General features: G+C 38.2%; 1 protein-coding gene and 1 pseudogene across 1 annotated transcript in view; both read left to right on the top strand.

Moving 5' to 3' along the window:
• The window catches only part of DIAPH2 (diaphanous related formin 2), a 709,361-nt gene that overhangs the window by 139,945 nt on the left and 546,058 nt on the right, over positions 1-23,358 (top strand). The window contains exons 7-10 of the mRNA XM_087813361.1: positions 8,907-8,981; positions 9,061-9,130; positions 11,983-12,119; positions 13,946-14,054. Of these exons, the coding sequence (XP_087669487.1) occupies positions 8,907-8,981; positions 9,061-9,130; positions 11,983-12,119; positions 13,946-14,054 (391 nt within the window). The remainder of the gene's footprint in view (positions 1-8,906; positions 8,982-9,060; positions 9,131-11,982; positions 12,120-13,945; positions 14,055-23,358) is intronic.
• On the top strand, positions 2,410-2,926 carry LOC107540137 (small ribosomal subunit protein uS10 pseudogene; annotated as a pseudogene).

The raw sequence follows: 23,358 nt of genomic DNA, 5'->3' as shown, positions 1-23,358 counted from the left end.
CCTGCTAGGTGAGAAGGATGTATGCATTTCTGTTTAGTCATCAAATAGTAATTACCCTTCAACTCTCCTTACCTGTTACCATGAAGGAAAATTCATTTAACTTTTCCGCTGCCCACCAGAATCAGATAGTATAACGTACAAATTGGTGCAGCAAAAAAGGGAAGGGCCGGGGTGGTATGTTCTTCTGCCTCTGTTTTCTTCCTTGCGTTCAAAGACCTTCTTACATTATACAGATAAACGTGATGTCAGCTCCGTTTCATTTTTGGATTTACAGATTAGGAATGTGATTTCGTGGAGTAGGTTCATTTGAACATAATTCCACCAAATTGAAAGAAATTGAATGTCCTGTGGAGTGTGTGATAACTTAGGAAAATGAACCAGTGCATTTTTCTTACGGAAGTTAACATTTCATTATAAGTTTGACTAGTTATGTTACTAAGGCGACCTTAGTGTCCTAACATAATTATATTCATAATTTCAAACCTATGAAGAAAATGTAAAAATATGACTAGGACCATCTCTCAAACTTTTCTAACAATTTTTAAAGGAGCGCAGGAGAGGAAAATATTTTTTCTGTAGCTTGTTGGGTATTTTAAACGATTTGGACTTGAGCCATTTTCGACTGTCTCCAAAGTAGTTTTGAGAGCTTAAGAAATTGATTTTAATGAACAAGGAACTGTATCCTTTGAGAGAGCATTTTTACTTAAACTATTGCCCTCAGGAGATTTTTACATGTAACTCCAGCATTTGCAGCTTGTTGTGAATAGAGAAGAGGAATTTGTTTTTATATTATATGAGCAACTAGAAGGAACACACATTTCTTCTTTTGTGAGGAAGTCTTAAAAAACCTGTGAGTAGAATGAAGCAGAGCAGGATGGTCCTGGGAAGAACTGATTGCGGGGGTAAATGTAGCCAGATAAGACCCTCTGAAGCAAATAACGGCGCATAGAGAGAAAGATGGAATTTCCTCTGGTGTTTGCTAGGACATTTTCATCTATCTCAGCACTGAAGTAAAAACCACTGAGAGGCGGAGCTGGAAAAGTGCATAGTCCTGCTTTCTGTGAGTTGGGTGGAGTAACTGGAAAGTGAATGTTGTGCTTCAGAGGAATGAATTCAGATGTCTGGAAATGGCAGTGTTACACCTAATAGATACCTTTGATTGGTAAGAATTAGCTCATGCATTAATTTACCATGATGAATAGTCCCCCAGGGCATTCAGATGCTCTTGCGTTTACTTTCATGTAGACAAACCTGAGTAGATAGATGTATTTAGTTTTATTGGACTAAGACCATGGCAGTCATAGCATATACAAATCCATGTGGTTGTGTTTTTAACATTGCATTTTTTCAGTGACGGTATATATTGATAGTGGAATTATCTAAGAAGTTGATTTAGCTGAAGAAATTTTTTTTTTAAAAGGCTGATAAAATACTAAGTTTTTTTCGGCTGCTGTTTGGAGATACCAATCCAAGGACTGAATGTGTGATAGTATTATATTAGCATTGGGCTGTACATTGGTTTGAATCACCTGGGACCCCTTCTTTCCCCATAAGTGCATATAACTAAGGTTTGGTTTTAATTGCATTTGAAAACATTACATTGTCAACATTAGTATTAAAATGAGATGTTTTCCTGCTATTAAGTGAAACATGTAAACACCATTTACAGTTAATCTTTAAAGTCTTTTCAACCCTTTGAATTAGTTGTTTCATGTCTTATAATTTTACCAATTTTCTGATTGCCCCAAGAAACTCGGAACTATCATTTGTTTTATTTGATATTCCAGTGATTTGGGTTGCAGTGTGAGATTACACGAGCATAGAACACCATTAGAGGGAAATAAAATTCTTTGTACAGAACACATAACCCTCTATGCCAGCCTTTATCGCTGTGTAAACACTGAGAGAGGGATGACATGACTAATTATTGGCCTCCTGCACCTGAGACCAATTGCCTTTACAGCTTATGGGACTCAGGATAGAACTTTCTAATTTTAGCTTTAACCCTTTTGAAAGATGGTTATGAATTCAGCCAATCAAATCATAAATGTGCGTGCAGTCACTCCTTCCCGTTATGTCTATATTGTGTATAGTGTACTGAACTCACCGTCCACGATATCTTTGATTTTAACTTATATTTACACGAACTGTAACTAAATAATTCAGAATCTGAATCTCCAATTTATGATGAAAAGTTGAAGTTTTGGGAAACTGTGAAGGGTTTTCCTTTAGATGTGTACGTGAGGGAGCAGAATCTCATCCCCTGTTCAATAGGTCCATTCATAGAGCTTCCCTCACTTCGTTTTCCCCTGGAGAACTAGAGAGGAGAGAATCTTGCTTTTCATGGATTTAGGGTTCATTGACTCCTCTGCTACTTTAATTAAACATAAGATTTTCTTTCCTTTGATTATGGCGATCAGTGTAAGTGGGCCCTTTAAAAACAGTGACCTCTTTGAGGAAGGCACAGTTGTAACTGCAGCAAAGTCCATCCTACCCGCTGCTCACCTCTGTTCACTCGCCCCAAGGAACAGGCCTGTCAGAAGCCTGGCTGCGGCCAAGGCTTTTAAAGGTTCTGGAAAGACACTCGTGGAACCAGAGGTGGCGATGACTCACCGAATTAGAGTTACTCTAACCAGCCACCAGGGAAAGTCTTTGGAGAAGGTGTGTGTTGACTTCATCAGCGGCACAAAGGAAAAGAATCTCCAAGTGAAAGGAGCAGTTCGAATGCCTAACAAGACTCTGAGAATCACTACAAGAAAATCTCCCTGTGGGGGGGTGTCTTAAGACTTGGGATCGTTTTTTTTTTCAGATGAGGATCTATAAGTGACTCATTGACTCGCACAGCCCTTTTGAGATTGTTAAGATGACAACTTCCATCAGCATCGAGCCAGGAGTCAAGGTTGAAGTCACCATTGCAGAGGCTTAAATCAACCTATTAAATAAATATCAATTAAAAAAAATGACCTCAGGAGTTCTGAAGGCTCAGGATAGATTTATGTTTTAAACCTTAATTTTTATATAATTGTGATATTATTTTCTCTGTCAGGATTATGCATGAACTATAAATAGACTCTCTCTGCACCATCCCCTAGCTCCCCCCCACTGCAACTTCTGTCTCTATTCCAATGTGAATTGGCAAGCTCTAAATATAGTGAAAAAAATATATTAATTAAAACGATGTTCAATAAATGAATGATAAAATGTTATTAAGTATTAATATTATTGAAAAATAGTCCTTATGCCTAAAATTCATACCTTATTTTGGACTTAATGATTCAAAGAGCATTCAAGTTCTTGGTTTCTAATATTTTCACAAAATTTTAGTACAGGCTTCACTGTTCTATTTCATAGGCATTTTATTTAGTAGTCACAAAGACATTATGGGCTATAGTTCTCCTTCCTATTTTGAAGATGAGAAAACAAGCTTAAAGACTTCAAATAACTGAGCAAAAGAAACACAGCTAGAAGATGGTTGCAATGGGATTGGAACCTAGATCTGTCTTCTTCTAAAGCACATGCACTTAACTATGCCCCTTTGTGGCCTCACAACATACTCCGTTGATGGATGGAGTGGTATTTTCATGACCTTTGAGTAAACTTGGGGAAGGTCTTTAATTTTTAACTTCTTGAGCAGTGTACCAAGCATCGAACTGCCTGGGAGACATAGCCAAGCCATTTATACCTAAGTTCAGACAACACCATCTCACTATGGGTCAGTTCCTCTATCCCCTAGATGATCTTCCTGGCGGCTCCAGTCTTGAGGCCTAATCCTGGCTTCATGCTCACCCATGCGTTAGTCATCCTGACTGATCTTTCTGTTGGTTTTGTTTGGCTGGTTTATTTGTTCTACCTGCTCGCCTGACAGGTGATGGCTACAAATATGTCCATGCTCGTGTATCATGTCAAGACAGCTCTTTCAGTGAGGTAACTTGATAGCAGAAAATCGCCAATATGTTAATACCTAAAAATGAAATTGTGGATTATATAGCCCTTGGAAAAAAAAAAAAAGCATAAGCTACATTCTGGCTCTGTTCTGATAAGGTGCCTTACCTAAATCTTGATTGGAAGTTTTAGGTGAAGTTTCCAGATATCTTTTCTTAACATTATTTGGTAGATTTGTTATGAAGTTTAGGACTTTAAAAGATGATAGAAACATAGATTGAATTGTATTTATCACACCTAAATGAATGAAGTAAACTGTCAAATAATACAAAGCATATATTAGTGTGTCTTTATATAGACATGAAGTTATAAGTTCAGTGCAGTTCTGAACAACCAGTGATTCTTTTTCAATGAATTATTGGTGGAGCCATTCATTAGCCAGATGCTGTTTTAGAACTTTGTATACTGGTCCTGTTATTAATTTCTAATGGGGTGATTCAGATAAACATGAGCTTTGGAGTCAGACCTGGGTGCGAGTCCTAGAAATGATAATCGTTGAGTGAGGTTTGGGAAGTTACTTGACTACTTTGCTTCTCAGTTTCTTTGTCTGAAAACAGTTTTCAGAATGGCTCAGGTTAAAAAGATGGACAGTACGAAGTGCCTGGAAGGGTTTGGAGCAATTGGAACTGTTACACTTTGCTGAAGGAGTGCCATTTTGGAAAGTGGTTTTGTAAAAAAGTTAAACATATGTCTACAATTCCACTCCTAATTATTTTCCCAAGCCAGTGAAAACATGCTTACACAAATGCTTACGTGCGAAACTTTCAGCAGCTTTGTTCATCATCAAAACCTGGAGACAGTCTAGATGTTCATCAGCTGATGAGTGTGTGAGTAAGCTGTGGTGTAGCCATACAATAAAAAGAACTAGCTTACTGATGCATGCACCCAGTTGTTGAATATCATCATATTTACGCAAAGTTAAAGTAGCCAGACTCAAAATCCTGCACACTGTTTGATTCAATTTCTAGTGACATTCTGGAAACAGCAAAACTATAGGAACACGAATCAGATAAGTAGTTGGCAGGGAGCTGCGAGTGGGAAAAGGGATTGACGGCAAAGGAAAAGGAAGAAATATTTTAGAGTGATGGAAATGTTGCATATTTTGTTTATGTCAGAGGTTGCATGACTGTACCTTTGTCAAAATGATTAATTTTACTCTATGTAAATCATATATCAGAAAAAAAGGAAACACCTTGTGTTTCAGAGTGGTTATGGAAATCATGAGAGCTCATTTTCCTCCCCCATATTTTCTCCTGTTCGGTTCATTATCCCCTGGCTTCTTCTGTGGCTCTTATAAATGTAGAGACCATAATAAGTTGCAATTTCTTGTTTCAGAGTTGAGATACTACAGAAAATTTATGTCTTTATCTGTACCTATCTGCAGTCTTGGAGTCAGATTTTAAATTGAGTCACCAACTGTATTTTCATATTTCTAGGTATTCCAATTAGTACTGAATAACTCAGAGCTGGAATTTGCATGCTCTGTAAAATATACCGAGGACACTTGCTTTGACTGGATTCTGGATCTCTGTCCTGGGGCGGTGGAAGCTCTCACTATGGTCGGGAGGGCCTGTGAAGAAGCCTTGAGTTTCTAGCCTCAGTGCTCCCTGGGAAGGGCTCTTCCGCTTGTTAACAAACCATTGCTCTCTACCGCTGGTTCTCAAACCTGAACAGGCATCAGAATCGGCTGGGGTAGTTAAAACACAAATTGCTGGGCCCCACCCCCAGTTACTGATTCCATATGTCTAAGTTGGGGTCCAAGAATTGCATTTCTAATGAGTTCCCAAGATGACGTTGATGCTGCTGGTTTGGGGCGCACACGTTGAGAACCACCGATTTATGCTCTTTGTGTTAAGTATCAAGATTCCTGCCTAACTGGAGTAGCCAACGTTTTGTTTTTAAACAGCTTATGGGACATGGGGAGGAGGAGAAAGTGAGAGAAAATAGTGTTTGGCCAGAGGCCACAAAGTGTCTGATGCCTGAAAGACACAGAAATGGTGCTGGCAAGAGAAAAGGGTAAAAAGGTGTGTCTAGGTTTCTTTTAACCTCTAGAATGTCTTCATGCTACGTCGGAATTATTTTATGCCCCTAGCAACAGGCTCCTTTTGGACTCCCGTTCTAAAAGTTCTGAGGATTCTTATTAGGCCTCCTCTGCCCATTGGCCTAAAATGTTCTCAGTTAAGCCTTTTCACTGCCTAGTTTGTAATAAATTGGCCCTCCTCCTCACACTTAAGTTTTGTGATTGTGCTCTGTTTATTTCAGACCAATAGTAATTTTCACTGAATGAGATCAGAGTACCATAAACTGCACAATTTGAAGCAGCCTGGGGTGTGTAGGTGGGTGACTGATTTCAAGTGAACAGATATAAATCATGTTCTTATATCAAACAGTTCCCTAGACCCAGGAAGAAAAAACCCTAATAATTGTAATAGCACTGGGTATAAAAAGAATACAAGTAAAATTTAGAACCCTAAAAACAGTTTGTAAGTGTTAAATGTAAGGAAGTCAGAAATCATTTTATCTTTCCCAAATGCCAAAGCAGATCTGAGGGCTGAATAGATAAATTTGGTCAGAATTCCTTTTATTTTTAAGGTTGCTGTAGAGTATATTGTGCAGTAATGATATCTGCTGATTTCTCTATGATAGATTAAATACAATGTATTATGCTTAGAGCTGATGTCCTTTTGTCCTTCCACCTCTACCCCACTGATTAGCAAGAGTCTTTTAGAGAAAATAGCTCATTGTACTGGTTGATTACATGCCTCAATTGAATAGTAGCTTGCTGCCAATTATCATTACAATGCCATATTGATTTTTTTTTTTTTTTTATCTCCGCTATGAAAATTAAAGCAGAATTTGTTTAAAATGAGCTTCCTGTATATTGTGGATGTGATTGGTTTGGAATATTTGTGCTATTTTTAAAATATCTTTTCAGTGATCTGATGTTTTTTACTGATATTTTCTTAGAAATTTAGGTCTCTATTTTGTTGATAAGCTTTACCTTAGGTAGACATGAAATGTAGTTGAAAGACCTTGAAATAGGAATATAGTCATGGTTTAAATATGTATAGATTTTTAAGTTTTGCTTCATAAGAGTCTGCTATATATTTAAGTTTGCCAAGTTCTTGGGCAATATGAGACTGCTGATTCACTTAATCACACAAGCCAGTAAGTTTATTTAGAAAAAAATTTTAATATATCTTTATTGATTTCAGAGAGAGGAAAGGAGAGAGAGAGAGAGAGAGGGAGGGAGAGGGAGAGAAACATCAGTGATGAGAGTCATTGATCGGCTGCCTCCTGCAACCCCCCCTGCTGAGGATTGACCCCGAAACCCGGGCATGTGCCCTGACTGGGAATTGAACCTCAATCTCCTGGATCCTAGGCCACGATGCTCAACCGCTGAGCCACTCCGGCCAGGCAAAATTTGAATTAGCAAATATTTATTTAGTGTTGACTGTATATAAGCTACTCCACTAAGTAATATAACTGTCTTCAGAGAATTTTTAATCCGGAAAGGAGTGTGAGACATGTGTGGAAAGAATCGCATTACCAGGCAATAAGAGGTAAATATACATGGGTGTTCCAAGGAAAACGAACTCATATTTGGATGGAACACGTGTGGGGGGAAAAAACATTAATGGAGGAATTGACAGTCACTTTGAGCCTCAACGGTTTGGAGAGGTGGAGTTGGGGTTGCCTTCTGGAACGAAACACAAATGAAGAGACACAGGGAAGTGCAGGGAGGACTCCAGGAAGGTGACTTTGATTTTTACTGGAACATGTGGTACCAGGCCTGAGGCTGTAAAGGAAGGGTGACACTAGATCAGGATCAGGATCAGGATTTGAGGTGTGTTAGTTAGGTAGTCCAGAGGAAAATTTGAGACAGAAGCTCAATCAAATTCTGTATTTTATAAAATGAGTAAAAGAAACTGCAGAGGCCCCAGTTGGGAGGCTCCTGGCATAGTAAGGTGACTAGGGCTAAACTAGAATGTTAGCAGCAGCGAAGGAAAGGAGGGCCGGGCCTGGGTGGCAGCCGTTCTAGGAGAGTATTCATGGCCAGGTAACAGAAAGTCAAAGGAAACTCTCCATGATCAGTCTTCCAGCCTCGTACCACACATGGGACTTCAGCTCTTGCTGCTCACCCAAGCCCGCTTACTGGGCCTAGCCGCTCACATCCCTCACAGCTCCTGGAATTTCTAAGCACACTGGCTACTGCCCCAGTACCCGGTTGCACTTATTCCCTCTACTGGTGAAAGTCCTCCCTTCCTTCCAGGCTCTGCTCAAACACCACCTCATCAAAGACTTTTCCCCTGACCACACATTAAAAGAGAACATTCTGGCACTCCTTATTCCATTTAGCAAGGTTTATTTTTGTTCATAGCACCAAAATATATATATTTATCTGCTTGTCATCTGTCAGCCTCCTTTGAGATGCTGCACTATCTGAGGGTAAGGATTTCGTTTTGTTGCCTGTTAACAGCTGTCACCTGGGGCACGCTGGTACTTCATAAGCACTCAATAAATATTTATTGAATGAACAAGCTGTATAAGTGCAAAGGTCAGAGAGAGGGGGGATCACAAAGTATGCCAGTATTTCAAGTCCAAATGATTAAAAGGACAGTGGTGTAATTAGCAGACTATGGAAGAAAGGAGGAGGAGGGGTTGATTTCGGAAAGCAGCAACAGAGGAAGATAATCTTGGCTTACAAATTCAGGCTGAAGTACATGTCGCTGGTGAAACAACCAAGGCAGGGCTGTGGAAGGGACAGTCATTATGAAGACATGTCTGAGATCGAGGTAAAGATCTAGAGTCATCCTCACAGAGGATGCTTGAAGCAACTGGAGTAGAAAGGATAAGCAATATAAAGATAGGATTATCATATTTGAAAATCACAATTTCTTTTTAGATACTTCGTGTTTTCAATATACATACTTATTTACACTTTTTTCCGGTTTATTTCCTAGCTGGGTTAACAACTTTGGCCATGAAGGACTTGGACTCTTATTGGATGTATTGGAAAAGCTTCTGGACAAGAAACAGTAAGACTATAAACATGAAAAAAATCACTGAAGGGGACATGTTTAAGCACAGAGTAATATGTTTCTTTCTTTCATTCAGGCAAGAAAATATTGACAAGAAGAACCAGTATAAACTTATTCAGTGCCTCAAAGCATTTATGAATAATAAGGTAAGTAATGTTTATTTCGGCCTCTGTCACAAAAGGTGAGAACTTGCCCAACAGTAGCAAAGGCTGAGAGACGAAACTGCACACATTCAGTTTACAAACAGGTCTTTATGATGCAAATCATGGTTCATCTAAGCAGTATTTAAAATATATTTGGGAAAAAAAAAATATATATATATATATTTGGCTTCACAAAATACTTATTGGTAGGTTTTTACAATCATGCAAACACACAAGTCTTGTTCTCAAATTAGATAATACTTTATTTTTTCTTTTATGGTAGTAGGAAAATTGAAATGTCATAAGTTGAATACCATTTTCTTAATGTTTTTATGCCTTTGAAAAGGAAAATTCAGAGCCATGGTTTGACTTGTTTGCTAAGAACATTGTAAGGTTAAGATTTCTCTTCCTTTTATGTGCAATTAATGTCAGTTAACGTACATAAAAGACATTTCTGGAAAATTGTGGGTTTTCTTGCATTATGAGGGACTCAATGAAATAATGTAGACAAGGGTTTTTCTTCTGAAAGTAGTCTTTGCTCAGGTTATGAAGTCATAGCTATTTTTTCTATAAGCTATTTTGTTACTGTCTTAGAAATGATTTGCTCTGTGTTTCTATAAGTAAACTACCACTGCTTAATTCACTAATTACATAATTCCCTTTAGGTGGTGTTTTAATAATCTCAAATATTAATAGAGATAAATAATTATAACAGTAAACAAAAACTTGCCCAATGTGAAATATAGCTATTAATAACCAATGCAATAAGATTGCTTAAGCAATCTGCAGAGGCTTTCTTAAGTATATGGGATTACATGTAAGTGTGTATATACAGGGTGGGGCAAAAGTAGGTTTACAGTTGTGAGTATGCGAAACGAGTTTATTCTTGTATTATTTTGTTTTAATTATTGTATTATTTTCCATACAAACATGATGCTTTGACTTAGATTTTTCTAAACTAAGGTTAAGCTTTAGTTAGGGCACCTTAATGTCTTGCACATAGGGGTTGAGAACATGAATAAATGGTGGATCTTTTAAATTATAGGCACATGAAACAATAGGCCTAAAGTATGCATTCAAAATAAAAAATATACAGTGATATATCCATTTCATGTTTGGATAAATTGTCATAATCAAGGAATCAAACTTTCATTTGAAATAACTTAAACATCAAATTTCTTAACCCCAAGGAGTTTATATTACCTACTTCAAAAACTCTTACCTTATACAGCGCATGTCTGCATAGGATCATAAAAAGCCACCTATCACTTCTTAACTTCCTTTGCTGTAATATTGCCCTGAGGTTTAGATTTATGGATTTTCACCATTAGTCCTATCTTCATTTTTATTTTCAATATTAGAAAATACTTTTTAAAAAAATATGTCTTTATTGATTTCAGAGAGAGGAAGGGGAGAGGGAGAGAGAGAGATAGAAACATCATTGATGAGAGAGTCATGGATTGGCTGCCTCCCACACGCCCCCTGCTGGGGAGCGAGCCCAAAACCCCAGCATGTGCCCTGACCGGGAATCAAACCACAATCTCCTGGATCGTGGGCTGATGCTGAACTGCTGAGCCATCCCTGCTGGGCTTAGAAAATACTTAAAAAAAAATTAGTGGAAATTTGAAAATTTTAATGATTTCACTTTCTGTCTTTTAAAGTTGTCTTTTTAAGTTTGGTAATTGCATGGTAATCATCTCTCAGTTTTACACCTGTGTTTTTCACTTATTTTTCTTACTATTTAGTATTAGTATCTGTTGGCCACCTTTATGCATACATATCCCTTCTGTTTTCTTTGCTTCTTTTATATCTTGTCTCTTCCATTCCTGTTGTTTTGTTTTTTCTCTGTGTATTTCCTTATTTATTTCAACCTCTGGTACAGTCACATTTAAGAGCTTTAACTATTTCCCCCCATGAATTCTTTTAGAAGGTAAATTAGCGACCATGAAAGTCTTCATATGCTTGGTACTTAACTAAAGGTTAGCTTGAAATGGTAATTTTGTTCCAATGAAATGTTGTCAGATTTTACTGTTAGACTAAAAAGCAGCAAACATTTCATAAGAAATCTGAGAAACACTTTGTAGGACAAGAATCAAAGAAAATACTGCCTTCTTAATGTAGTGAAAACCCAAGTTTTGGGCTTTCTTTAGAATTTCTTTACCCATTCATTCTTATAATGCGTACTTGTGTACACATATTCAAGACTAGAAAATAAATGAAAATGGAATATTCTCTGCCTGGTTGAATGTGACACTTACTGAAATCCAGGTGCCATTTCTCTGGGCTCCTAGCTTTTGGAAGGTGGCACCGCTGCCTGACAGTGAGAGGATAAGAGACAGAAGGTATAGGCAGCTCTGTACAGGGGTTTAATGCTGTACCTGGCACACAGTATACAAAGAGCTTTTCAACATTTTACCCTTTTTGTTCAACTTAATTTTCCATACAAACATATTGGAGAATTTAACAATGAATTCCAGATATCTCCAGGGAGACCCAGTGACATCAGTCAAATTACTTTAGAAAATCATATCAGTGTGTGCTTTATGGGTTCTTCTTTGTTGAAGAAATGCTGATTGTTCCCATATTTCCCCCAAATCTTTATGGAATTTTTAGGCAGGCTAATGGAGATCATATCTGATCAAGGGCCCAAAACTCCCAAGATGCAGTCATTTTAAATAAAAAACAAAGACTAATAACTGCTTGTTTGAAGAACATTCATAGAATTAGGTAGAACCTCATTGTGGAGGGATGGGTTTTTAGAAAATAAAATAATTGTTAAGTTGTTTTTTAAAATTAAAGATATGTTCCGAAGACATTTTGAATGAAAGTTCTTTTTTTCTTTTTTTTTTTTTAAGTTTGGATTGCAAAGGATTTTAGGAGATGAAAGAAGTCTTTTACTATTGGCAAGAGCAATTGACCCCAAACAACCCAACATGATGACTGAAATAGTAAAAATACTTTCTGCTCTCTGCATTGTTGGAGAAGATAACATGTAAGTATTGCTGTGTTATTATATTAACTGCATGGAAAATGACACTTGAGAAATTAACAGGTCCTACTTTTGTGCTTTTTATTTAGATAACTTGCATGAAAAATAATATGAAATGTTAGAAAAAAATTAGTAGCTTTCTTATCTCATCTATTTACATTTTAGCTCTGTTTGATTCTTTGAAAAATACGTTTAAACAGATAGAATCCTAATGGGAAATTCTTCAAAGTTGAATTCAGAGTGAAAGAATAGAATTTTGTCTAGCTGAAGGTAAATCAATTACTAGAAATATAGGGAAAGAATCTGAGAGTAATTTTGACTGCACACACACACACCCTACCCCTGCACACACAGCCCCTACACACATGCACATCACAAAATTTGACTTCTTTAACTAACTGAATCAACTAGATGCTTTAATCTTATACTATTATTTTATAGTAGTATTTTACTTTATCTGCCTATAGTGAAAAGATAAAGTAACTATTCATAGAATGAAATAAACTAACCTGTTAAAAAGAACAAAAAGGCTGTTGGTAATTTTTCAAAGTGCCAGTTTCAGCAGGTTGTTGCTGACTATGCATTAGATCATTTCTTCTTATGGAAATATTGAATCAGGAGGAAAATTTGAGATTTGCTGTCATTAATATGTCCAGCTAATGAGAAACCATTGTGATAAAGAATGAAATACTACTGAGGACATGGACTAAAATGTTTCATCTAAACCCTTTGTGTGCCAGCAATGATTTCAGTTTGAATCAGAACAGGGCTATAGAAAGATTTAAGGATATTCTAATATGTTGATTATTTCATATCTGCTAGAATAAAATGAGATGTTGCTCAGTGCTGGCTACTGCCCTTCGAAGCCAAAGGGCAAACACTGAACAAAAATATTATCATATAGCATTAAGTCTTATCTCAGCAAGAGCAGACTGTAAATGACATATATGAAAAAGTAAGGTTTCCTTAGGTTTTATAGAAACATGAGTTTATACGTGAGTAAGAAATATTTGTCTAGCCAAGTAGATTTTTCAGTACTTAATTCATATAATACAACCTACCCGGCTATACTTTTTATGATTTGATTAGAATTTCAGATATAGTTTTGTAAGAGTAGTATACTACACAGAGTTTAATTTGATTCAGACACTGTACAGATAGTCTTCATTATTTTTGTTTAGGTAACTAAGTTTCTTGTGCTTAGGTAATTATAGATGCTTCTCTAAATTACCTAGGCTTTCTCTTTCAGGTATTATTTTTTCGTTCCATTTTCAAAAAATGTTAATGTTTTTAAGTTATCTTAAAAAAGTTTTACTCTTTTCGGCACTTTATTATAAAATTACAGTCGGGAGAGCATTCAAGATCTTGCTCCCCAGCATATGTCGTCAGTTTGGTTCAAATAAACTCACACATAAAAAAATTAAAATTACAGTCAGGTTACACTTGAATAAACTTTTAAAAATTGTAGATGCCATTTTGTGTTGAAGGGATATTAATTATAATATCGATTACATGAAATATCAACACCTGAAATTTAAAATTTCAGTGTTTTTCAATTAAGTATTTTTTAAAAAATGTCACCCAGAAAAAATACTTTCCTCAAGATTTTTAAATTGCATTTTCATTTTGATGCCCTAAAAGTTATTTACCACTATCAATATCTGGCATGTCGAAACAGGCAGACAGGAACACAGTTCTTTAATTGCAATGGTCTTTATAATGATCAAGCACTGAAAAGAGAACAGGGCAATCTGAAAGGGAAAACCCATATTCACAATTTGTGTATGAGATACATTTGTCACTCCTTTTCTATTTTCTTTTCTCTACAGCCTAGAGAAACTTCTAGGGGCTATAACTACAGCAGCAGAAAAAAATAACAGAGAAAGATTTTCACCAATTGTGGAAGGATTAGAAAATCACGAAGCTTTGCAATTACAGGTGAGTTTAGTTTTGTCTTAAATTGCACCTAGGGTTATATTTAGAGGGTACTCATTTTGTGCGACACCAGCTCCAGTTGAGCTAACACTTAAATTGAATGGAACATAAAGAAAATGAAATTCTTCCTGCTGCTTGGTGGTTCATAAAAGCGAGAAGTTTTGTCTGTGAGGATAACAGTTGGTTTAAAATTAGAAAAAAGTACTTTGGATTATTATAAATATGGTGATTATGCTTATCATGATTATTTGGGTAGAAATTTAGTAACTAATGCAATGAACTGCAGAAATTAAAGCCTTAGCAGTAATTAGGGCAAGAGGGCAGGTAGTTCAGCCAGTGTCATTATCCTAACAAGTGTTCACGATGTCTGTGGGCCTGTAGAAATTTAGGAAAACTAAACGCATCTCTCTTGGAGCCATACACACAGCATTCAGAAGTCTCACTCACCAGATAGTGAGGCTTAAGCTGCAACTCTTAGGACAGGGTTTATCCCAGAGCCCTGTGTAGACCCAGCCTAAATGCTTTCTTTAGAACATGACACAACTCAGTATCTTTTCTTACATGAGTTCAGGAAATGACCCATTTTATGAACGATAACTCTGTTGTTGACTGGCGAGAACTCATATATATATTTAAAGATATCTTTATTGATTTCAGAGAGAGGAAGGGAGAGGGGAAGAGAGAGAGAAATATCAATGATGAGAGTCATTGATCGGCTGCCTCCTGCACGCCCCCTGTTGGAGACTGAGCTTGCAACCAGGGCATGTGCCCTGATCGGGAATCGAATGGTGATCTCCTGGATCCTAGGTCGGTGCTCAACCACTGAGCCACACCTGGCTGGGCAACTCATATTTTATTGATACTTGTAGCAAGGCTGGACTCAATCTTTTAATTTACGTCTATTATCTGATTTAACTCTCACAACACCCCAGCTATGTAGGTACTATTATTTAATATCGAGTGTTTAAATATTAAGATTTCTTACCTGATGTAAAAGAGACATTTTCTTTCCCTCCTTCCTATTGTATTATGAATTATTGGTATCTTTTTTCACCAGAGTTTGAAGCTACAGCAGGTTGATAAATGGCTTGCCCAAAGAGAAGACTGTAGTGTTACAAAGCTATAGTCTCCAAATATTTAAGGAAGTTGGTTCATTGTTAGCTCTGCTCCAGCTATAGTGAGCAGTTTGGATAAACTTCTATGGTGTTGCTTGTATGTCCAGGGTATTACATTTTTTTAATAATTAGAGCATTTACTTCCAGTGTTTTCCTTTTTGCAGTACACATCTTATTATAAAATGTGTCTCAGTAAAACTTAATATCTCCTGAAAGGTTTGCAATCTCTCCTTTTAAATGACGTCCTGAAACCTTTGTCCTTGTTCCTCTGGCTTGCCTAACAAAATTTCTTTGACTTTCAGTCACATGTAGGAGTTTGTACTTGTCTTGCAAAGTTCGTTGAGGAGGAACTAGGTGTTTTAGATATATTGAAATTTTTCATTACATCACTCACTCAGAATCACACAGGTGTTGAGAGGTAGAGCTGTGATTTGAAGCCAGGTCTTTGTGGTGTCAGCATTGATGTACTGAATTGCCTGACCTTGAAAAGGACACCTCCGCCAGAGAGTAGTTCACCCCAAACCATGAGAAAAGAATGGCATTTTCTAGCCTTCAGGACACTGAGCTGAATGGAATGATTGATAAAATGGCAAGTTCTTAACAGGTAAACATACACAAGAATCATAGACATCTTGGTAGATATTCAAGAGATTGTTGAATACTTACTACAAATGCAAACATATGCAAGTCACAATTTGAAATTTCCTATTCTAATGAGCTACAAAAATCAGTAATATGTTGTATACAGAGCCTGTTACTCTCACAAGAATTGCAGAGTGGGTTTGTTTATTTGGACTAGTTCATGTGAATGAAAAAATATCATCTAGAAGTTCAAAAATATATGCCGAATGCAGAATGAAACCAAGTTTAAATCTATTGTTTAAAAAAATATAATTAGTGCTGTATTTTAACAGGATGACTTTTCTATTTCGGTAGTATCCTGAGACTTCTCAAAATGTTATTACAATCTCAGGAAGTAATTCTGTTAAAATACAGGACTAATTATATTTTTAAATAACAACTATATACCTTTTTCCCCCTTTTTTGTGTTTTAAAACAGGTTATTAACTTCTCACAGAGGTTTTCGAGCTCATCTTTAAAGTGGAACTTTATACCTGTGATAGGATTCTCGTTATCTTTAGTACTTCAAAAAATAGATAACACAGTAAATCACACACCATCATATACTCTCTTCATTGACTTCCCTTAGGCTTAGTGGATTCTCGTTTCCCTCATGCGACACCTTCTTCTGATCCAACTGATCCTTGAACTAGCTTCTCATCTTCCTTTCTCATTTTATAGTTTAAATCTCTAAAAGAATCATCGATACTTGTTTTCTCTGTTTCCTAAATTACCTTTCACAGCTTAGCTTTTTCACAGTTCACAAAAAGGTCAACAGTGATCCTCTGGTTTCCAAATCCAGTGGCCTATTTCCAGTCCCGATCAGTTGGCACTCTTGATCCCCTCCCTCCTTGAAAATTTTACTGCCTTTGGCTTTTCAGGCACCGTGCTCTCTGTTCTTTGACTACCTTTAACTATTCTTCCATTACCCTCTTTGTGTGTTTCTCTTCTTGGGTATTTTGTTCTCTGTGCTCTGTCTTTGGTCCTCTTCTGTGATCATTTTTGTATAGACATACCTAAATGTACATACATATATGCACACACATATATACTCATGTACACACATATCTTTTATTTTCCTCATGAATGTTCTTAATTGCTTCTGTAGCTTTAATATCCACTAGGTTCTAGTGATTCCCCAGATTTAAAATTCCAGCTCATCTCTCTCTCTATTCAAACCCACACGTCTAATTGCCTAACTAGATGTCTTGTAGGCATCATAAAAACAAGAAAGGAAAAATAGCATTTATAAGCCATGTGCCAGTGTTCTAAACCCTTTACATATGCTGCCTCATTTTGAAACATCACAGCAATTCTATGAGAGTGGTAATAGTGTTCCTATTTTAGAGATGAGTAAACTGAGGCTCACAGAGGTTATGTAACTTGCTCAGGATCACCAAGTGAATTGGAGGCAAAGCCCAGATTAGACCCTGGGGTGTCTGGCTCCAGAGCACATGCTCTCGGCCACCACACAGCACCTCCTGAGCTCACGCTCTCTGCCTCTTAACCTGATTGTCCCCAAAGAAGTCTACTCCTTGGCCTGTCCTTCTCAGTCTAGATTATAGAGTAATCATCATCTGCCTAATCTTTAATTTTCTTCAATCCTTTGTTGTTCTGTGGCCTTGCATCCAGTCAATCATCAAGTTTCATAGGACAGACTAGGAATCTATCCTAGTCTCTCTATCCCTATTGCCTTTGCCTTCTGCCACCAACATTAGTCCAACAATTCTTTAATTAGTACCCCACTGATACATTTGTCCCCGCCATACAGATATTCTGTACTGTTTGTCAGTTACCCTTAAGGAGTAAATCCAAGTCTAACATAGAAAGCCGCGCTTAGGACCATTTGCTACCTTGATAGAGGCGAAAAGCTACAGAAGCAATTAAAAAAGGTCATGATGTATGACCTTTTTCAGTGTGGCCTCAACTTTGAGCCTGCCACTTTCCTAAATGTACCATATTTTTTAGCCATACTAAACCTGGTGCTTCCCAAATATGCTGTAGACCTTTAAATGCCCTCAAATATTTTATAATGTTGAACATTTTACTTGAAATACCAACCCTCCCACACCCATATCCCTTTCCTCCTGGAAAGGTTTAATGAGAGCACAAAGGAAGGCACTTTTAGGCATGTCCTGCATAAACCTGGGAAGGCTTCAATGAGGAGGTGATGCTATAACTAGGTCCTGAAAGATAAATAGGAACCAGTATTATGGTAGGATGGGAGATGGGGGAAGGGCTTCCAGAAGGTAAAAATTGAGACCAGAGTAGTCTGCCAATCACTTCACAAAAGAGAACAGAGTGAGGTAATATCAACATACAGCTGAAACTGATTTCTGCATAGCCCAGCAGGAGAAGCTAGGGTACACCGAACATTAATAATAGTTGTTTATGGAAAGAGAGAGTAGAATAGTTAACCTCCAGTGATGCATTATAAAAAGAGCCCAGTCTTTACAGGCTGAAAGGTGCCGTGTCTTAACATTTTTCAGGAGCTGTATGCAGAAGTGTGTTTAGCATGACTTAAAACATTTTAAAAATGTTTTCTATCATGCCAAAAATAATAATAAAAAATGTGTGTGTTGTCATTAGATATGGTACACAAAAACACAGCCATAAATACATACTTCACTAGTGTGTAATAAGTTCGCTTATCCTGACTACCTATTGGAGAGGTTGATCATTTTGGAATATCACTGAGAGCCAAAAAAGAAATAAAACAAAAATAAAGTAAAACAATCATCAGTCTACAGAATTTCACCACATCCATCAAGTTAGCCCTGTGACGACAAAGACCTTTTGGCCTTTAATTGGAGCCTGTTGACTGTTTCTTTCTGCTGTGCCGCAGTGAGCCCAGTGACCTGTTTTCTGTCCACAACAGACTGGAAGCAGAGGTTGAGAGGGGGTTTATTTCAGGCTGGTGCACTGAGATAATCAAGAAGAGAGAACTGATAGACTAAAAGCAAGGGAGGAGGAGATGGAAACATAATAAAGGACTGGAACTAGAGTGCAAAAATTGTAACGTTTGATTTCATTGAGTGTCAGAGCAAGTTGCCCTAAACACCTCAATACCGTATCCTGAGGGTATCTGTATGTTATACCATAGCTTACTAAGTCACATATTTCATCATGTTGCTGAGTCAGCAAGAAAATAAGTTATATTTAGGATATTTCGTTTAAGAATGTGGCAGCCCCAGCCAGGTGTCCCAGTTGGAGCATCTTCCAGGACACCAAAAAGGTTGCAGGTTCCATCTCAGTCAGGGCACATACCTAGGTTGCGGGTCTCTCTCTCTCTCTCTCTCCCCCTCTCCCTCTTTCTCTCTCTCTCTCCCCCTCTCTCTCTCCCTCTCCCCCTCTCTCCCTCTCTCCCTCTCTCCCTCTCCCCCTCCCTCCCCCTCCCTCCCCTTCCCCCCTCCCCCCTCCCTCTTTCTTCCTCTCTCTCCCTCTCTCTTCCTCTTTCTTCCTCTCTCTCCCTCTGTTTTCCTCTCTCCCTCCCTCCATCCCTCCCTCCCTCCATCCCTCCATCCCTTGCCTTTTCTCTCTCTCTAAAGTCAATAAACATATCCTCAGGTGAGGATTAAAAAAATGTGACAATTGTATAATTTATTTTAGAAAGAGTTTAATGTGAAAGCACATGATGCTTAAGTGGACAAATCATCAGATATGTGCACTGATCCTTTGTAGCTCAATGCTTTCCACAGTGGCTCTCGAGTTGAGATTTTACGTAAGCATGCTTGTCAGTCAGCTCTTAGTGCACTCAGACCATCACGTACGAGGACAAGGCTTTGGATAAGCCATTGATCATGTGTCCGTAAAGGTACACTTATAATAAAACATGACACTGTAGCTTATGAATAAGGAGAATATTTGGGAAAAAATAAATACATATGTTAAATATCATGTGGAAGGAATGGCCGATATTACTTAAGAAGCTTGTTCTGCGGATTGACAGCTGTATATTATTACCATTTTAAAAGTGGAATTAATGCAGTGCAGGGATTGTATAGGGATATTTGTACAGTGCATTTTTCAAGTTGTGTTGACTTCTCCATCACCATGTGACGGTATTTGATCTCTCCCTCGACTTCTATGATACTAAGCTCTCCTGGGTTTTCTTTTACCTTATGTTGCATTTAAAATCTCCTGTCTCTGTGCTTGGCCTTGAAACATACTGATTCCTAGAGCTTGGGCCTAAGTCCCTGGGTCCTTTGCTTCGCTCATTCTGTATGCTGTCCTTAGGCAGCCACATCCACCCTTATGACTTTAACTAATGCCCCTGTAGGATGCATCTCTCGGGACTCTTTATTCCAAATTCCCGCTGGCCTGCAGACCCCATATGCTCAGCTGCCTCTCGACTGGGTTTCCAATTCAATATTGCCCTTTGCTGTCCACACCTTCCTTTCCTTTCCTTTCCTTTCCTTTCCTTTCCTTTCCTTTCCTTCCCTTCCCTTCCCTTCCCTTCCCTTCCCTTCCCTTCCCTTCCCTTCCCTTCCCTTCCCTTCCCTTCCCTTCCCTTCCCTTCCCTTCCCTTCCCTTCCCTTCCCTTCCCTTCCCTTCCCTTCCCTTCCCTTCCCTTCCCTTCCCTTCCCTTCCCTTCCCTTCCCTTCCCTTCCCTTCCCTTCCCTTCCCCCTCCCCCTCCCCCTCCCCCTCCCCCTCCCCCTCCCCCTCCCCCTCCCCCTCCCCCTCCCCCTCCCCCTCCCCCTCCCCCTCCCCCTCCCCCTCCCCCTCCAGATCCCTATTGAACCTTACCCTGAATTTTCTGGTGTTCCCAATCCTTAGCATACTCCAGAGTAGCATAAGCCAGAAACGTAATAGTCATCTTCAAATTGACTCCTGTTTTGTCTACCATTCCCTTGGTCATCGACCCCTACCAACCCTGTCCTTAGTGTTGTCCTTCCCTTCCTGGATATGGTTGGCCTCCTCTATTCCTGCTGCCACTTCTTTGTTTCAGGGCACTCTTTTATCCACTATTTTATCATTTCCCTGGACTCTTAAATATCGTCTGCCCTTCATGTGAGCCCCTTTGAAATCGTCTTCCACAAAGTTATACTTCTGAAGGGCAATTCTTGTATCACTGCTTAAAATCCTGCAAAGGCTTCCCATAGCGTCCAGGGTTAAAGCCTAGTCCTAGTCCACACAGACGGTTTCATCACATGACAGTTTGTTGCCTTCTCTCCAGCCTCGTATTCCATTACCCTTCTGCAAAAACTTTTGGATCCAGTCCTACCGTGCTCAGATTCCTGAATATTTTATGCTGCTGCATGCCTCTGCCTCCACACCTCTGTCCATGGTCTTGTCCTGCCTGTAACCCCTCTCCATTTCCTGACTTAACTTGCTCGGCACATTCATATTTTTCTTGTTTGGTACTTATTTTGACTTAAACCATCTTTTTTCCCTACCTCCTGCTGGGCGGGGATAAAGAAAGACCTTGTTAATTTCGACAAAGTACTTAATAAGGTCAAATGTGTGACAGTGTCAATAAAATTTTAAAAGGGCTGTTTGTCACAGCCAATGGCTACTCTGTCTGAGAATGCCCTGCAGTTGGAAATTATTGTACTCCACAGCTCTACGAATTGTGATCAAACTGGTAGATGTTTGTATAGTTTTCAGAGCCGATAAGTTAAATAAAAAGGTCTAGCATTTTCCCAGTAATTTTGTGAAGATGTTTCATGTTTGAGTATTTCCCCTCTCTACCGCTTAGGGAAGAAACTGAATGCAATTTCTTTTTGTAATGATATCTCTCTTGCCAATACAATTTCAAATATTCAAATCCTAGTCACCCATTATATTTAAACCAATTTATTGCGGGCAGTTAGGGGTGTGGCATCCTGTGATTAAAGAATGGAGGTGATTATTGTAGAAAGATCATATACTGTTACAGTAAAGGAAGGATCATGTGGGAGGAAAACTGATAGTACTGCAGTTTAGTATATAATTATTCATGGCACAAATTACTGGATGTTTTATCACATGCACAAAGTTGGTGGTTTTTGTCTATATTTGTGCATCCATTCAGGAGCTAATATAGATATCATATAGAAATCTCCTTATGATGTGAGGAGGTTACTGAATAAAAATACAAATGCGCAAACTAGTTTCACTGGTTTAAAATCGGAATTGTGGTCCTAGCCTAGCATATTTATTAGCAATGGAGGAAATTCACTGATTTCCTGTTATTTTTAAATTTTAATGATCATGGAAACTGTATTTAAAACAAATAGATATGGCAGACCATTTTGAACGTAAAGCCTTTATAAAGAAACTAAGCAACAGAAGGAGCCTGGACAAAGGGATCTGTGATGGTCAGTGCAAGGGTACTTGATTTCTTTCTCTAGTACAAGAAGAGGTGCTGTTCTGCAGTGCAGATGGGGCACCGTGGTGCGGTGGACAGAATCCCAGAGGAAGAGTTAGGGAGGCCCGAGTTCCATTCCAGTCTTTGTGGTTTATTATTAGCTCTATGATCTTGAGCAAATTATCTAATCTCTCTAGGTTTTCAGCTTCTTTATCTCTAAATGAGCATATTGGACCAAAGTATTTTATGTTCTCTCTAGCTTTAAAATCCCATGATTCTTTAATTTCTCTCTCTGGAGTTGATTTTTTTTTTTTTTTCAAAATAGATTGAGAGGTTCAGTCATCCTCTTAAAGATTTATATACTTGAAAGTTGAGCATACCAGTTTTGAAACTTTCATTACTTAGTTTTGTACTTTGTAGCTCAGGTTTTAGAGATGTGGACAGAAGCCTTTTTCTTTCAAGTTCCCTGTGCAGTGCTACCCAGTGGAACTTTCTGCAGTGTTCTGTATGCAGGCTCTGCAGGATGGTAGCCACGAATCACATGTGGCTCTTGAACCCTTGAACCCTTGAGCTGTGAGCAACTGGATTTTTACTTTTATTTAATTGCAGTTAAGTTACATTTATTTATTTTATTTTTATAATTTTTATTTTTGTTTGAAGTATTACAGATGTCCCTTTTTCTCCCCAGTGACCCCCCCCCCGTTCCTTCCCCCTCCCCAGTCACTCTCCCCACCATTGTCCGTGTCCTTGGGTTGTGCATATATGCATATAAACTCTTTGGTTACTCTCTCCCCCTCCACTTCCTCTCCCCCTTCCTTCTGATATTTCGTGAGTCTCATCTATGCTTCCATGTCATTGAATCTATTCTGTTCGTCAGTTTATTAAGTTCTTTAGATTCCACGTATAAGCAAGATCATGTGATATTTTTCTTTCGCTGCCTGGCTTATTTCACTTAGCATAATATTCTCTAGGACAATCCATACTGTCCCAAAGGGTATGAGATTCTTCTTTACATTGTGACTCATGTCTCCCTATTGAGCAGCACAGCTCGTGTGTGTGTGTGTGTGTGTGTTTGCATGCACCTATATGCATGTATGTAAATAAGGAGCAGGGTGACAGTAAATGAGAGTGAGAGACCATTACTTTGGATGCTGGTATGCTGCCCATACTTCACTGTTTATGATATATAGAGAAAGTGGAATGTAACCCATTTCAGGTACCATTTTCTACCTTTAAAAAAAATTTTTGCATTCCCTTATATATTATGATTACCATTTAATT

This window comes from Miniopterus natalensis, chromosome X, assembly GCF_054644295.1.
Source record: "Miniopterus natalensis isolate mMinNat1 chromosome X, mMinNat1.hap1, whole genome shotgun sequence".
In the NCBI taxonomy this organism is placed as follows: Eukaryota; Metazoa; Chordata; class Mammalia; order Chiroptera; family Miniopteridae; genus Miniopterus; species Miniopterus natalensis.
Note: the sequence above shows the minus strand (reverse complement) of the source record. Positions and strands in the feature narration are given on the sequence as shown.